The sequence below is a fragment of the Protopterus annectens genome, chromosome 6.part0 (assembly GCF_019279795.1).
Source record: "Protopterus annectens isolate FY-2018-M chromosome 6.part0, PAN1.0, whole genome shotgun sequence".
Lineage (NCBI taxonomy): Eukaryota > Metazoa > Chordata > Ceratodontiformes > Protopteridae > Protopterus > Protopterus annectens.
Window position 1 is genome coordinate 164,316,657 of NC_056737.1, and position 16,784 is coordinate 164,333,440.

The 16,784-nt window shown below is 46.1% G+C and overlaps 1 protein-coding gene across 1 annotated transcript in view; it reads left to right on the plus strand.

The window, feature by feature from the left end:
* Window positions 1-2,814: 2,814 nt before the first annotated feature.
* The window catches only part of LOC122803781 (leucine-rich repeat-containing protein 74A-like), a 1,499,916-nt gene continuing 1,485,946 nt past the window's right edge, over window positions 2,815-16,784 (plus strand). Inside the window, exon 1 of the mRNA XM_044073469.1 lies at window positions 2,815-3,100. Within this exon, the coding sequence (XP_043929404.1) occupies window positions 2,815-3,100 (286 nt within the window). The remainder of the gene's footprint in view (window positions 3,101-16,784) is intronic.

The following is a 16,784-nucleotide window of genomic DNA, read 5'->3' on the forward strand; positions in this document are numbered from 1 at the left end:
TCAGGTCTTTCCGTACCTGGACGACTGGCTCCTCACTGCCTCCAACAGGCATCAGCTTTGTTCTGCCAGAGACTATTTTCTCACTCTTGCCCAGTGTCTGGGCATTTCAATAAACCTCCAGAAATCCTTCCTTCGTCCTGTACAGGTTCTGGAATTCATAGGGGCCAAAATAGATACTCGCCTCTCTCAGGCCCTCTTAACATCAGACAGATTGAGCAGTTTGTCATGTCATGTTAAGGCACTTCTTCAGTCCCCAGCCCCATCGGCAGAATTAGTCTTGAGAGCGCTGGGCTCAATGGCAGCAGCAATCAGTCTTTCCCTGCATGCACGTCTCTGAATGAGAATTCTTCAATGGACCCTTCAAGTCCAATGGTCTCTGTTGCTACACCCCCCAGACACTCCTATTCCCCTGAGCAAGGTTTGCAGGGGCTCCCTCCTCTGGTGGCTTCATTCACGGGAGCTGCGGGAAGGGAGACCCTTCGTGATGTCTCAACCCTAAGCCACGTTGACCACGGACGCTTCTCGCCTCGGGTGGGGGGGGCATGCTATGGGCAGAACAGTCCAAGGCACGTGGACTCCCTTGGAGACCGCTCTGCATATCACTGTCCTAGAGATGAGGGTGGTGCTTCTAGCATTGCAAGCTCTTCATGACCTTCTTCCCTTGGGGACTATTGCAATACAGACAGACAACATGGCGGTAGTCTGGTACATAAACAAACAGGGAGGAACCAGATCTTATCCCCTTTGTCGGGAGGCCATGAGAGTTTGGGAATGGGCGATATCCACCAACCGTTTTCTTATAGCAATGCACATTCCAGGACAGTCCAACGTTCTTGCGGACAAGCTGAGTCGCTTGATCCTCACACTTTACGAGTGGTCTCTGAACCTGTCAGTAGCGAAACAGATTTTCTTCAAGTGGGGTCTACCTTGCTGCGATCTTTTTGCTTCTCCGTCAAACATAAAGTGCAGTGAGTTTTTTGCTCTAATTCCCCCACCAGGGGAGAGCCCCAGAGACGCTCTGGTTCATGTTTGGCCACCCGGTCTCCTCTATGCTTACCCCCCTCTTCCTCTCATGATGAAGTTCCTACCGTAAGCCTGAAGGTTGGGGAGCAAAGTTATCCTCATAGCCCCATTCTGGCCTCACCAGATCTGGTTCCCTTATCTGCGGTCTCACAGTGTATTTCCTCCTTGGATCTTGGATCCCATCCCTGATCTGATTTTGCATCCTTCTGGATTGCAACCCCCAAACCTGGAAAACCTCAAGATCACGGCTTGGTTGATCCAGTTCCACTGATGGCAAGGACTCCCGGTATCTCCTCACCAGTGAAAGACATTCTGGTAGCAGCGCACAAACCTACTACCAGAAAAATTTACAGTAGTAAGTGGAATCGTTTTTCTATCTGGGCTGCAGACAAGGGTTTGGATCCCTTTACTGTCCCTAACCCAACTGTTCTTGAATTCTTGTCATATATTTTTCATCAAGGAGCCAGTGCATCTACGGTTAAAGTACAGTTGGCAGCCATCTCTCATTTTCACATAGGAGATGGGCTGGGATCGTTAGCTTCAGCTAAAATATGCAAAACATTTTTGAAAGGAATTTTTCTGCTGAAGCCACCAGTTAAGACTGCGGTTCCACCATGGGACCCGACATTGGTTCTGCAGGCATTAATGAGTCCGCCCTTTGAACCGGCTGCCTCGGTTCAATTAAAATTTTTATCCTGGAAAACAGCCTTTCTGATCACTATTACGTCAACCAGGAGGGTCTCAGAACTTCAAGCGCTTTGCATGAGACCCCCTTATCTAATTTTTCATAAGGATAGAGTGTCTCTCAGGACTAATCCCTCCTTTCTGCCCAAAGTGGCCTCTGAATCAAATATTAATCAGCCGATTAATTTACCAGTATTTTTTCCCAACTTCCAGAACAAAGGGGAATATAAATTACACACATTGGACGTACATAGACAACTGCGCTTTTATTTGGACAGGACGAAGGCTACTTGTAGGTCTTATCAATTGTTTGTGTCCTTTGCCAAACCTTCTTTAGGAAAGGCTATTACCAAAGTCACTTTAGCAAACTGGATTTCGCAATGCATCATCCATGCTTACTTAGCCTCAGGGAAACCTGCTCCTTCCGGAGTCCGTGCCCATTCAACTCATTCCATAGCTACTTCTGCAGCCTTTTAGTCCAGAGTTCCTCTGGATGATATATGTTCAGCAGCTACTTGGTCCTCTTCTCATACATTTATTTCTCATTATAAGTTGGATATGATATCTAGGAGTAGGGCTTCCTTTGGCTCCGCGGTGCTCCGGAATATCCTTCCTTGAGGACCTCCCAGGGTTTTTATTAGGTAGCTGGGGACTCTGTCCCACAGGTTGCAGAACAAATGAAGTAATTACTTCAGATAAAAAAGTTAAGTACTCACCATAACGTTCCATCTGAGTAGGTACTTCATTTGTCTGCAACCGCCCCCCCCCCCTCCATGCCCCCTATCCAGTATTGTGCTTCCTGACTATGAATGACATTGGTTCATGGTTAGGCAGTAGGTTATGGTACTTGGTCGAGAGTCTTGGTTGCTAGTTTAGGCAAACTCAATCTGGGGAAAGGGAGTATGTAGCAGGGGATTATGGGTAAGGGAAGAAGCTAGGAGCTTGGATCTTTTAGCTAGTAAAGCTGCCGGCTCGGATCCGAGATCGGATCCGATACCCACAGGTTGCAGACGAATGAAATACCTACTCAGATGGAACATTATGGTGAGTACATAACTTCTTTTTTCCTCCCCTTTGTCCTCATCTTCAGCTGACAAAGGAAAGAAGATGAGTCTTTTGGTTCCTACTTTTCCATCAGTTCCTAAGCCAAAGAAGTGGAAACCCTTGGTTTTAAAATTATCTTTGGAACCAGAGGCCTTTGCCTGTAAACCACCGGTGTCGCCAACTACTCCAACATTGATTGCTGTCACAAGTTCTTCGACTTCAAAGGCCATGGTGCAGGAAACAATTTCTCCTTCACCTACCATGACTAAAGACATTTTTCCTAAAACAACTTGTTCACCTTCAGTTGACCCTTTCACTGGAGAGCTTCCAGAAGTTTTTCTGCAGAGGCGTAAGTCTCCTTCAACTTCATCTATCAGCTCCATCAAAAGACTTTCTGAATTCGACGTGGAGAGGCTGGTGAATAAAATTTTATGGGCTAAAGGACTTTCAGGCCCCCTTTCAGTTCTGACCCCTTTGGGTCTTGGAACAGAACCTTCCATTGCTCCATTAAGTACTCCTCCTCTAACCTCCTCCAAGGTCTTAGAGTTGTCTGTTCCAGATCTTCTGGCACTGACTTTACTGGTTCCTGAGGTCCTCATATCTTTGGAACTGGTAATTCTCCTGAGCTCTTTGATGGCTTCGGAACCTGAGACCTCTCGGAGCCATAGGTACCCTGTCTGTTCTGGGGAGCAGGACTCAACTCTGGGTTTTTCAAAGTCATCCCTGCTCCTTGGGGCTTCAGCACAAGTTAGTTTGGCTCTGGCTTCTGTCTTGAGGGTTGGTTCTACGGAGGGGGAGTGACCCCATTCCCGAGGCAGTCTCTGTCAGTTCCAGGCTCCCTTCCATCTTCAGGGAAGTCGGCCTTCAAGACAATGGAGAGGGTCCTTTCACTTACAGTGACTCAGTTGGTGCCTTCTCCCTCTAAACAGTTACCCCCCTCTAGCTTTATTATTCCTTCTGCCTCTCCACTGGGACAGTGGGTGCTGAAGTCTCAGGTTTCTCAGACTCAGGTTCTCTCATCTTCTGATACCTATCCAGATTATCACCCTGAGGAGGTCCCTCAGAAAAAGAAGTGCAAGAGGAAGCACTTGGATTCCTCCCAGTAATCAGTCACTGAGGACACAGATTTTGATGATGGGGAAGGGTCCCCACGGTCACCAACTGAAGATGTCTCCTTTGGAGACATTCTAGAAATCTTAAAACAAAGGAGTGGCTAGAAGTCCCAAAACCCTTCCTCTGAGGAATCTGTTTACCTGCAGGCTTTCGGCACCTGCCCGTCTACCTGTTGAGTGAACCCACCAGTTGGTGCCACCTGTTTACCTCTTGGGTGACCCCACCAGCTGATGAACTCATTCAGTTGATTTCACAGCAATCATGGAAGACTATGTATGCCATCAAACCTATCCCCAAGAGACCTGATAAAATATTATCTGCCCCCAAGGATAAACAGTTCTGGGCCAAGGGGTTAACTGTGGATGCCATGGTCATAGTGGCCACCACTAAAAAAGAACTTGCTGAGGGGAATTCATCTGTCCATCCACCCAACAGGGAGTCTTGGGCTATGGACAGATTTGGGAAGCAGGTCTATGCTTCATTGACCTTCACTATAAGGTCTTTGAATTTCTTGGCACACATCACAAGACTTCAACGGGATCTGATAAAGGAATTGTCAGATACCTTAATGGGAGCTGTATTTGAGGGAGTCTAAGATAAAGTTGCTTCCCAGCTAGCCACCCTGGAGTCTGTCTCTAACATGTCCATGACACTGATAGCACATAAAACCAATGGGACTTCCAGAGCAGGAGGTACAGGCATAGCTTATGTGACTTTGCGGAACCATTCAGGTCTTTTTTCATCAATGCTTCCTTTGCCGGAACATACTTGTTTGGCCTGAAAGTGAAAGAGGCTTTATCCAGGTGTGAGAAAGATGGTAAGACCCTTTCTGCTATGGGCATACATTTCTCCACCCCCCCCCAAGGTCCTTTTCTAGGAACCAGAGGAGCGGTGGGAAGATGTGGTTCAAAAAATCCCAAGGGCCCTTCCAGGAGCAGAGGGGGGAGCCACAATGGAAGACTTTGCCCTCATGGCAAAGTCGATCCGCAAAACCAGGGCTTCAGGGATTCCTTTCCAGGGAAGCCCTTTCAGCGCTTTTGAATGGAGGCCCGATTGTCTTCTTCTGGAAGCAGTTGGTGGATGCTTGTCCTTGCACCTAAATGCCTGGCTAAACAGAACAATAGAATCTTCATTCATTCCTTACTGATGGGGCTTGGAACTGATCCTCGGTTCCTACTCACCCACTGTACCAAGCTCGCGTCAGCCAAAAAACCTCTCATGCTAAGATTACTCATAGTGCCTCTCTCCCCATTACCTCAGATCTTGTTTGCCATGTACTGATCAGGACGGGTTATGCCTTTCAATTTCAGATAACTGGTTTTTTGCTTGTTGTTAAAACTTTGTATTGTTGTTGAATCTTTGTCGTTTGTACTTAATTACCTCTCGCTACCCCTTTTCTGGTAGAGTGCTTCATTCTTCCTCCCCTTTACCATGTTTTCTGGTATTCCTTACTACCATCGTTGGTAGCTCCTGCCCTTACCCTCTGTGGTATTCTCAGGATGCCACTGTTGGTACCCTTTTCTTCCCTTTTCTGTCTTTCTCTCTTTATATATTCAAAAAAAAGTGTGTGTTTTGATTGCTGTATTGTTATATACCTCTGTAGGTTTTATGTTGTTGATATTATGGGTTTTGCATGTGTAGTGGCCTTGTTTTTTCTGTGGTTATGGTGGACAAGAAGGGGACTGTTGGGTTTAAAGCTTGCGACCAGTGTTCCCTTAAAATGGCGAATTCAGATGCACATTCCTCTTGTGTTTATTGCTTGAGTGTGCCTCATCTGACTGTTCAGCCACCTTGTAATATTTGTGCAAGCTTTAGTACTCGTACACTCAATGAGAGACGCAATAAACTCATTCTTAAAGGGCTACTCAAATCTCCTTTCCCGGAGGTTTTTTCTGCATCGGAGGGTTTTCCTCCTCCCAGAAAAGATCATAAGAAGAGGAGCCATTTGGTTCCCTCTTCGCCTAAAGATCCAGAATCTAAGTCTTAAAGCCTAGACCTAAATTAAGAAAATTGTCTTCAGTTCCCTTGGCTCCAGATCACAAAACCCTTTCCTCTGTGCTGACGGTGGAACCAACCCTGATTATGACTGCTAAACTGCCTCCTTCTATATTGGCATCGGGACTTGAGTCTCCTACTTCGGTGCTGACTGCTGAACTGAAATGTGATAGGACCTTTTTGGTACCGACTACCACAGCTCCGATTATCATGGTACCGGCCATGACTACACCCGTCCAGATTCTCCCTTCAACCCAAACAATAGAGTCTACAATTCCGGCCACTTCCCCCCTCCCTACTACATTTTCTACAGGTCCATTGACCTTGGTGTCGAAGGGAGAGACCATACCATGGACCAGATACTCCCTGTCGATGGATCCATTCTCAGGACAGCCATATAGCCCCTTTTTGGAATGTCCAGACTCCCCATTGGGGATATCCACCAGATCCTCCAGGAGCCTATCAGAACTAGACATGGTCAGACTTGTGGATCAACTCTTGACGGCTAGGGGGTTGACTTCTCTTAGTAAACCCTCTATCCCATTTGGAGTAGAGGAGTTCTCCCCACAGACTCCATCTTATACTCCTCCTTTGACCTGTCTGGGTCCGAGGCCCTTGGCTCTGATGCCTTTTCCAGTTCCAGCTGTCACGGTTCCAGTGGCATCCTCGTCTGTGGCACTGATCATCTCCCTATGGACGTCTACTCCTTTGGAGCCAAGCCATCCACGGGGTTGCGACTGGCCTATCGGCATTGAGGGTCCTCGCCGATTTTTTCTACTGCACTGTGTGCCACGGCCCCGATGACCTCTGCGGCACCGAATCCTCTCGAGGTTCCTCTCATGACGGCAGGTCTATTGGAGCGGGATGTGACCTTGGTTCCAAAGTTGTCCCTCTCAGTTCCAGGCTCCCATCCCTCTTCAGACAGACCTGCTTTTCAGGCGATGGAAAGGGCACTGGCCTCTGCAGGCAGTCAGCTGACCCCACAGGCATCAGAACACCATATGTACATTCCTCCTAGGGCTCAGTTGACATAGTTTGCCACTTCAGGACACCGGGTGCGGGAGCCGCAAGATATCCTTGAACAGGGCACTCTCTCTCCCGAGTCCTCTTCGGAAGACCCTGCCGAGGAGGTTCTGAGGAAGAGAACGTGCAAGAGGAAGCACATGACATGGACTATGATGAAGGGGAAGGGTCCCCAAAACCTCCTGCTGAAGATGTTCCTTTGGAGATATCCTTGAAATTTTAAAACAGCGAGGACATTAGAAGTCCTGAAGCCCATCCCCCGAGGAGTCCGTGTTTTTGCAGGCCTACCATGCCTGGCCCTCTACTGCCTGGGTGACCCCACCTGCTGATGAGCTTGTCTGGCTTGTCATGCAGCATGCCTGGAAAAAGCCCAACTCCATTGTGCCTATCTCTCGGAGACTGGATAAATTCTTATGTCCCTCCTAAGATAGCCCTCATTGGTCTAAAGGATTGCCTGTAGATGCTATAGTGGTGGTGGCAGCAAATATAGAAAGAGTGCGCCGAGGAGAGCCATACGGTTCATCCCCCAAATAAGGAGTCTCAGGAGTTGGACAGACTAGGGAAGCGGACGTTTGCATCTTCGACCTTTACCATTTGGTCGTTGAATTATCTGGCACATTTCACTAGGCTCCAGAGAGATCTAATCACAGAGCTCCCTGGAGCACTAGCTGGAGCTGTATCTGACAAGATACGGGTGGCCCCGCAGCTTGCAACCCTAGAAACCATCTCTAACTTGTCCATGAGGTTGGTCTGCCATGCAACCGAAGGGGCAGCAAGATCGGCGGTTGCTGGCGTTGTCATGAGACGTCACGCCTGGATGCGCCTCTGTGACTTTGTGGACCCTTTCAAGGCTTCCTTCCTCAGTGCTCCAGTCGAGCCTTCCTCCCTTTTCAGATCCAAAGTGAAAGACACGCTAACCAGGTGTGAGCAGGATGGTAAGACCCTGTCTTATGTAGGTGTCCGTTTTTCCATTCCCCAACGATACTTCTCTAGGAATTAGAGGAGCAGGAAAATGTGGCAGAAGAAGCCCCAAGGTCCTTACTGTGACACATGTGGTGATCATACCTCATGGGACAGAAGGGGTAACTCTTAAGGTGCCCCTTTCGGGGCAAGGGGTCCACGCAATCAGGGATCTAGAGAGTCTTTCTCTGGCCAGCCCTACCAGCGCTCCTGAAGAACGGCCCAATTGCTTTCCCCTGGAAGCAGTCGGGGACGTTTTTCGCTGCACAAACATGCCTGGCAAAATATCACCTCAGACTCCTGGGTGCAGCAGATTATTATTAGAGGTTATCACATCCCCTTCAGTCTTCACCCCAAATCTCCAAAACATATTTCCGATGTTCCACCCAGTCAAAGGGAATCTGCAGCTCAAGAGGTTCTAAAGCTGCTTCAAAAAAGAGTCATCCAAATAGTCCCACCAGACCAGATAGGATCTGGGTACTATTCCAGGTTATGTTTAGTGCCAAAAAAAGACAGGGGACTGGAGACCCATTTTGGACCTCAGTATCTTAAACAACTTTGTCAAGCAAACAAAGTTCTGGATGATCACGATTCAGTCTATCCTTCCTTTCCTGGAAAAAAGATGATTGGATGTGCTCTGTAGATCTTCGGGATGCGTATTACCACATAAAGATGGACAAGCGATCCAGAATATTCCTCAGCTTCCGTCTGGGAGCCAATCATTACCAGTTTCGCACACTACCCTTTGGCCTCTCTACATCTTCCAGAGTATTTACCAAATGCATGGCAGTGGTAGCGGTTCACCTGAGACTGCAGGGATTCCGGGTGTTTCCATATTAGGATGACTGGCTCCTCACTGCTCCCACCTAACATCTACTGATAATGGCATGACAGTACACTCTACTACCGGCACAGCATTTAGGGATTTCTATAAATATGGAGAACAGTCAGCTGACCCTGGCCCAGTCCTTGGAATTCATAGGGGCAATGCTGAACACACTGTCTTGCATGGTCTCCCTTCCTCATCATAGATTGGAAAGACTTGCTTCTCAAATCCGAGTGATACTCCCCCGAGACAAGGTGCCCGCTCAGGCAGTCCTTCAAGTCTTGGGGTCAATGGATTCAACAATAACAATTGTCCCCCTAGCAAGACAACATACGAAAATACTTCAGTGGCTCCTATTAACACAATGGTCAATCTTAACTCACCCACTGTCTTTCCAAATTTGTTTAATGAATCTATGCAAGAAGGACTTACTTTGGTGGATGCAGCAGACATATCTCTATGGAGCTGACCCTTTTCGTCCTCGCAGCCTAAGGCCACAGTGACCACGGACGCTTCCCTGACCAGTAGGAGGGGATTTTCAGGGACAGATGGTCCATGGCACTTGGTCGTCAGCAGAGGCCAATTTGCATATCAATGTCCGGGAACTAAGGGTGGTGCTTCTAGCATTGCAAGCATTCCACCGCGCCCTCCCCTCAGGGACTGTTGATATTCAGACAGGCAACATGTCAGTGGTCTGGTACATCAACAAACAAGGGGAAACCAAATCCTATCCTCTGTGCCGGGAAGCCATGAGAATTTGGCAATGGGTGATAGCTTCCAACCATTTTTTTAATAGCAATGCCCATTCCTGGGGATTCCAACGTGATTGCAGACAAATTGAGCAGGTGCATTCTCCTACCTCATGAGTGGTCCCTCAATTCTGCAATGGCATTGATAATTTTCAATCGCTAGGGCCATCCTTGCTGCGACTTGTTTGCCTTGCCCATAAATCACAAGTGCAGAAGCTACTTTGCCCTAATTCCCCTCAGGGGGAACCCCCGCAGGATGCGGTTTCGCATAATTGGCCCACGGGACTGCACTACGCTTTTCTCCTGATACCATTGATTCCGCATTTCTTGAAAAAAGCAATTCGGTTGAGAAGCAAAGTAATCCTCATTGCTCCATATTGGCCTCGACAAGTTTGGTTCTCCTTCCTGTGGCCTCATCTAGTATGCAAACCATGGATTCTGGATCCAACTCTGGAATTAGTTACACCCTCAAGGGATGATCTACCCGAACCTCTCCAGCCTCAAACTGACGGCTTGGTTCCTCCACTTCCAATAATTGCCAGTCAGAAGAATCTTTCCTCACCTGTTCATGACATTCTTCTGGCTTCTCATAAGCCTTCCACCAGAAAATTGTATCATGATAAATGGAAGAGATTTGGTTTATGGGTTTATGATAATAACATAGATCCTGGTTCAGCCTCAGTCCCTAATGTACTTCATTATCTCTCTGGCCTGTTACAATCTGGAGTAGCAGCTTCTACGATTCGGGTATACCTGGCTGCTATTTCCAATTTTCATGATAGCTTCGGGGACACCTCCTTGATTTCTCATCATCTCTGCAAAACTTTTCTGAAAGGGGTTTCTCACATTACACCACCCATTAGAGAACCTGTTCAACCTTGGAATCGCACCCTCATGTTGCAGGCATTAACTAAAGCTCCCTTTAAACCTGCAGCCAGTTGTGACATGAAATTTCTCTCATGGAAGTCTCTTTTTCTGGTGGCTATCACTTCAGCATGTAGGATATCTGAACTTCAGGCCTTATGTGTCAAACCTCCCTACTTAATTTTTCACAAGGACAGAGTATCACTTCAGACTAATCCTTCCTTCCTGCCCGAAGTAATTTCAGAGTTAACCATGAACCAGACTATCGACTTACCAGTGTTCTTCCCTATTTTTTCAAATAAAAGGGAGTATTGCCTCCACTTACTGGATGTCCACAGACAATTGCGGTTCTACCTGGACAGAACAAAATCCTTTAGGAAATCTGACCAGCTTTTTATCTCTTACTCTGGGCCTAAAATAGGAGAGTTAGTTTCCAAGATTACTTTATTCAAATGGCTAAGAGATTCCATGTTTTGCTTACAATCATAGTAAATTGTCCCTGCCTAACAAAATTAGAGCACATTCAACCAGATCTATGGCAATCTTGGTGGCCTTTCACTGCAGGACTACCATGGACGATATTTGTGCAGCAGCAGCTAGGGCCTCTCCACATACCTTTATTAATCATTACAAATTGGATTTGATCTCCAGAGGAGAGCTGCCTTTGGCTCAATGGTACTCAGGAATATTCTTCCATAGGGCCTTCCAGGAAACTAGGTAGCTAGGGACTTTGTCTCATCAGTAAGGAATGAATGAAGATTAGCAACATCAGTTAAAGAAGTTATGTCTTGCCATAACGTTCCATCTGTGTTGTTCATCTTCATTCATTCATTCATTACATCCCCTCCCACCATCCCCCTCCAGTAGGCTCCTGGAGGTTTTTTTGGATATGGTCCTTTATCTGGTTTAGAGTATTCTGAGCAGAAAAAGCCTCTGCTTTTGCGTTCTTGTGCAAACTCGATATGAGGTAATGGGGTGAGAAGCACTATGGGTAATCTTAGCATGAGAGTTTTTTTTGGCTGACACGAGCTTTGTACAGTGGCTGAGTTGGAACCAGGAATCGGTTCCAAGCCCCATCAGTAATGAATGAATGAATGAAGATGAACAACACAGATGGAATGTTATTGTAAGGCATAACTTCTTTTTTCTGGCTGCAATGGATCATATCCAGAGGATATATCATTCCCTTTTCTCGTTATCTCCCTGTACACAAGAAAATCCCTGATGTTCCACCCAACCAGAGGGATTCAGCAGTGCAAGAAATTTAAAAACTGCTGGACAAAAGAGTCATCCAACAAGTCCCGCCAGACCAGAAAGTATCCGGAACCTACTCAAGATTCTTTTTAGTGCCAAAAAAGACGGGACTGGAGAAAGATTTTTAATATCAGTGTGCTGAACAGATCAGGTCGGCAGACAAAGTTCCGGATGGTCATGGTATAGTCAAGCCTTCCCTTTCTGAGGAAAGACAACTGCTAAAGGATAACGCTGCCCAAGCTACAAAATCCTTTACTAATGCACTCTACAGGCACCTACAAGAATGCATGGATCGTGCTATCCCAAGCAAAACCAAGACTCACTCCTCCAAGAAAAGGAAACCAATCTGGTGGACCCCTGCCATAAACAAGCTATGCAATAGAAGGAGGAAACTAGTACAGAAAAGAGTAAAATCCCAAGAGGGAAAGACATCCCTTATCAGTATCAGCAAGAAACTACGATCCCTCATAAAATCATCCAAGGCTAGCTTTGAAAGAAAAATTGCCAAGGACTCTAAAGATAACCACAAGGCATTTTTTAGCTATGTCAAGAATCTAAGTGGCAATTCCCAGATCTGCTCGGAGTTAGTGCAGAATGGCACAAAATACACTGAACCAACCGATATCGCCAACATACTGGCAGACAGGTTCAGTGCAAACTTCAGCCCCCTCTTACCCCCAAAAGGGTCCATAACCATACCAGAAGAATGTAGTGCCCCTGAAATCACAGACATCAGGTTAAAACAGCCTTCACCAAAGCCAAAAACACAGCATCAGTGGGACTGGATGGTGTCCCAGGCTGTGTCCTACATGAGCTCAAAGATTAACTAACCCCTCACCTAAACACAATGTTCAAACTCAGCCTCTCCATAGGCTATGTGCTCATAGAGTGGTGCACAGCAACGGTTATTCCTCTCCTCAAAGGTGGAGACACAACAGACCCCGGGAACTATCACCCTATAAGCCTGACTAGCTTGGTCTGCAAGGCTATGGAGCGCATCATCATGGATCTCATTAACAGAGACATTGGGAACCTCCAAACACTGGACCTTACCCAGTTCGGCTTTGTTAAGGGCAGATCATGCCTCCTAAACCTGGTGGACTTCTTTGAGACAGGTATCAAGACTATAAACGAAGGAAAGGTGGTCCACACAGCCTACCTAGACCTTGCAAAGGCCTTTGACACCATTCCCCATTCTGGTATTGTAGACAAGCTCACCAGCCTGAACATAAACCCCTACGTCACAAGATGGGTTGCCAACTGGCTCACGGACAGAACCCACATGGTAAGAGTTGCGGGAGCTAAGTCTGACTCTAAACTGATTACAAGTGACATTCCCCAGGGCTCAGTCCTAGGTCCCCTCCTGTTCAGCATATACTTCTCAGAGGTACAGGCAAACATAGGAGGACTATGGCTGACCAAGTTCACAGACGACAGCAAACTAGGGGCTATAATTGACTCTCCAGCTGACACAGACATCCTCCAAAAGGGTCTCACTGAGACAGATACCTGGTGTCAAAACCATGGCCTCAAGCTAAATGCCAAAAAGTGTGTAGTCATCCCTTTGGAAAAAACAAAGTAACTACAAATTACCACATAGGTGGTAGCCCCCTAAATACGGAAGACGAAATAAGGAATCTGGGGACCGAAGTAGATAGTAATTTCTCCTTTGATAATCATATTGCCAAAGTGGTTAGAAAATCCTTCTATGTGACCCACCTAATCACAAAAGGGTTTACATCCAGATCAAAAGAGGTCATTGTGCCCCTCTATGCATCACTCATCAGATCCATTATAGAGTACAACACCCCATTTGGGATGTACCTTACAAGACACCTGCAACAGCTGGAAAGATCACAGAAGTACCTCACCAAGAGGATCTCTGGCCTCAAACAGATGCTCTATGCAGCTCGACTGAAGAAACTCCAGCTGTACTCAGTTGCATACCGCCTACTCAGAGGTGATCTTTGCCTGACATACAAGGCCATGTCCAACCCAGAATTGATGGAAATGCTCCACATAAAGAAAACCATATCCCCTCGAGCCACACGCTCTAGGGATTTAAACCTCACCACAACAGTAAATAGGAAGTGCTGGAGGGATAGATTCCTGTCTCAGAGACTTCCCATGCTCTGGAACAAGATTCCAATCTACATTAGGCAGAGCTCATCACTTAACACTTTTCAAGAGAAACCTTGACAAGTGGATGGGAAACAGGAAGTTTACCCCAGGGATCACTTCAGTGGCTCTGCTGGATATAGGCACAGGGAACTAATCTAAGGGGGCGGTGAAAGTCAACACATTCCAGCTAGGCTTATTAATGCCTTTGGGCAGATAGACTAGTACCTACGTATGAACGTATGGATGTGCTCGTTAGAGCTCCAGGATGTGTATTACCACATAAATATGGACAAATGCTCCAGGAAATCCATCTGCTTCTGGCTGGGAGCCAGTTATTACCAGTTCAGAATACTGCCCTTTGGTCTCACCACAGCCTCCAGTGTGTTCACCAAATGCATGGCAATAGTAGCAGTTCACTTGAGACTGCAAGGATTCTGGGTGTTTCCGCACTTGGATTACTGGCTCATAACTGCTTTGACCAGGCATCAGTTAATAGCAGCCAGAGATTACACTCTCAACATCTGTGCCCATCTAGGGATTATGATAAATCTTGGGAAATCCCATTTGACACTAGTGCAAAATTTAAAATTCATAGGGGCTGTACTAAATACGGAGACAGCTATAGCATCCCTTCCTCCAGGGAGGCTTCAAAGAATTATGGTATAAGTTCAAAGCATAATCTGCAGAAAGAGGGTTCCTGCATGACTATTTTGAAAATTCTAGGATCAATGGCAGCATCAATAACTCTAGTACCTCTAGCCAGGTTTCATATGAGAATTCTGCAGTGGCTACTAGCTTCTCAGTGGTCTATCCTTCACCAACCTTTTTCAGACCAAATTCTGATCATCAGTTATTGCAAAGGGGATCTTCTTTGCTGGATGAATTCCGAAAAAAATCTCTGCTGTCATATCTTTGTTCTTCCAGAGACCATGACCATAGTGACCATGGACACTTCCCAGATGGGGGAGGGGGTATTTTCTGGGCAAGACTGTCCAAAGCACTTGGCCCCCATTAGAGGCCAACTTGCACATCAATGTCCTGAAGATAAGAGCGGTGCTTCTAGTGTTGCAAGCATTTCAGATAGCTCTTCCTCAGGGAACAATTGCAATTCAGACAGATAGTATGTCACTAGTTTGGTTCATCAGCAAGTAGGGAGGAACCAAGTCTTACCCCATTTATTGAGAAGCCCTTAGAGTGTGGGCGATCTCTTCCAACTGCTGTCCAATAGCAATGCACACTCCAGGGAGTTCCAGTGTGATGACAAGCTGAGCAGATGTATCCTTCAGCCCATTGAGTGCTCTCTTAATCCAAAAGTGGCGAAAATGATCTTCTGTCAATGGGTCAACCTTGTTGCGGCCTATTTGTTTCTTCCCAAAACAACAAGTGCAGCAATTACTTTGCCCTGATTCCCCCTCTGGGAAGTCACCCAGAGACGGTCTCCTCCACAGTTATCCCCCCTGGTGTCCTGTATGACTTTCCCCTGTTACCTCTAGTTCTGAAATTCTCACAGAAAGCACTCCAGTTGAAGAGCACAGTAATCGTCATTGCACCCTTTTGGCCTCGACAGATTTGGTTCCCCTTCCTTTGGCCTTATCTGATTCGAAAACCCGGGATTCTAGACCCGGTTGCAGAACTTCTGTCCCATCCAGACAGACTTGTTCACCCAGACATTTTGAACTTCAAGATGACAACGTGGTTCCTCCAATTCCATTAGTCGCAATGCGTCCTAATATCTCCTCCCCAGTGCGCCACATCCTCTTATCATCTCATAAAACTTCCACTCGTAAACTGTACTTACACCTCTCAACCATACCGAATTCCTCGGTTAATGCTGGTTTTGAGGGCAAAATATTGGGGTGCCAAAAATTCCCGAGTGGCCCATTTTTTTTTTTTTTTGTAAAGGACGAATGTAAGGTAAAAGAAAAGACGGTGAGCTAGTTGTTTGCTTAATTCTTGGTACTGGTCTTTATCTCACTGCATTTCCAAGTGCATGTGCTGTATTGCTGTCTAGGTTTGGGACCGTACCAATCTCGCTGCATTGATTTGGCTGCTTAACACAGACAGTTCTTGTATTGGGTGAGTGTGTGTGACTGCTTGCTGCATTGATTTGGCTGGGACTGCTGCTTAACACAGACAAGTGGATGTTCACTGCTTAACACAGACAAGTGGATGTTCGTTCTTGTACTGGGACAGTATGTGTGTGCATTGCTGGGCTCGCTGCATTTCGGTGTGTGTGTGTCTGTGTGTGTAAAATGCCCCACTTAGGTACAAGAAGCAAGAGCCTAAATTCTCTACCCATACCACCACTTATGATTCAAGGAGTTAAGTCCATAGTTCTCAACTGTCCAAAGTTTCACAGAATGTCTGGAATGTTTAGCTCAAACATTTGGTCTGTTCTTCTTACAATTTGTGGTTTTCTGCCAAACCAGTGAGAACTCGATTCAGTAAATAATGATAGCCATCTAAGTTTCAGTCTTCTTATCTTTGAGGAAATGCACGGTAACACAAAACATGTTATTCTAGCAACTTTCTAAGATTATACAAGCAATGTTTAAAATGTGTCACTGGTTTTGGGCCTTTGTCTCCCAACCCCAATAAAGTTTGGCTTTTTCCAGATTTCTTATGCTGCACAGTTCTTCAAGGGGAGACAGGTTTAGTGCTGCTTATACCAACTCCTTTTTTGTTGTTAGTAGCACAGCAGGTAGTATACTTGTTTTTGATGCAGAAGGCTGTGGGTTCTACTCCCACAGTATGTACTGTATTGTACTTTTAAAGTGCGTGGATGCTGCAGTCCTGAGAATGTCTTCTTTGGCGGAGATACCTAGTAACTATGAACCTGTTACCAGTTTGCCATCCATTCCCTATTGCAATATTACTAGCTTATCATTTTTTTTAAATGTAACATAGGCAATTTTTTCTTCAAGGGCAACAGGCACTTTATTTGTAGATGATCATTTTTAAAAAAACAGCTAAAGGGAATGTTAATTCAGGAGTCTAAATGTAAGTGTTTCAAAGGTAATGTTTTGTATGGATAGTTCTGCAACAGATTGCTTAAATATTTTCCATAGAATATATTGTTTCATAATAATGATCGTTGTAGAAATTATATTGAATGTATTCCTAGTGTT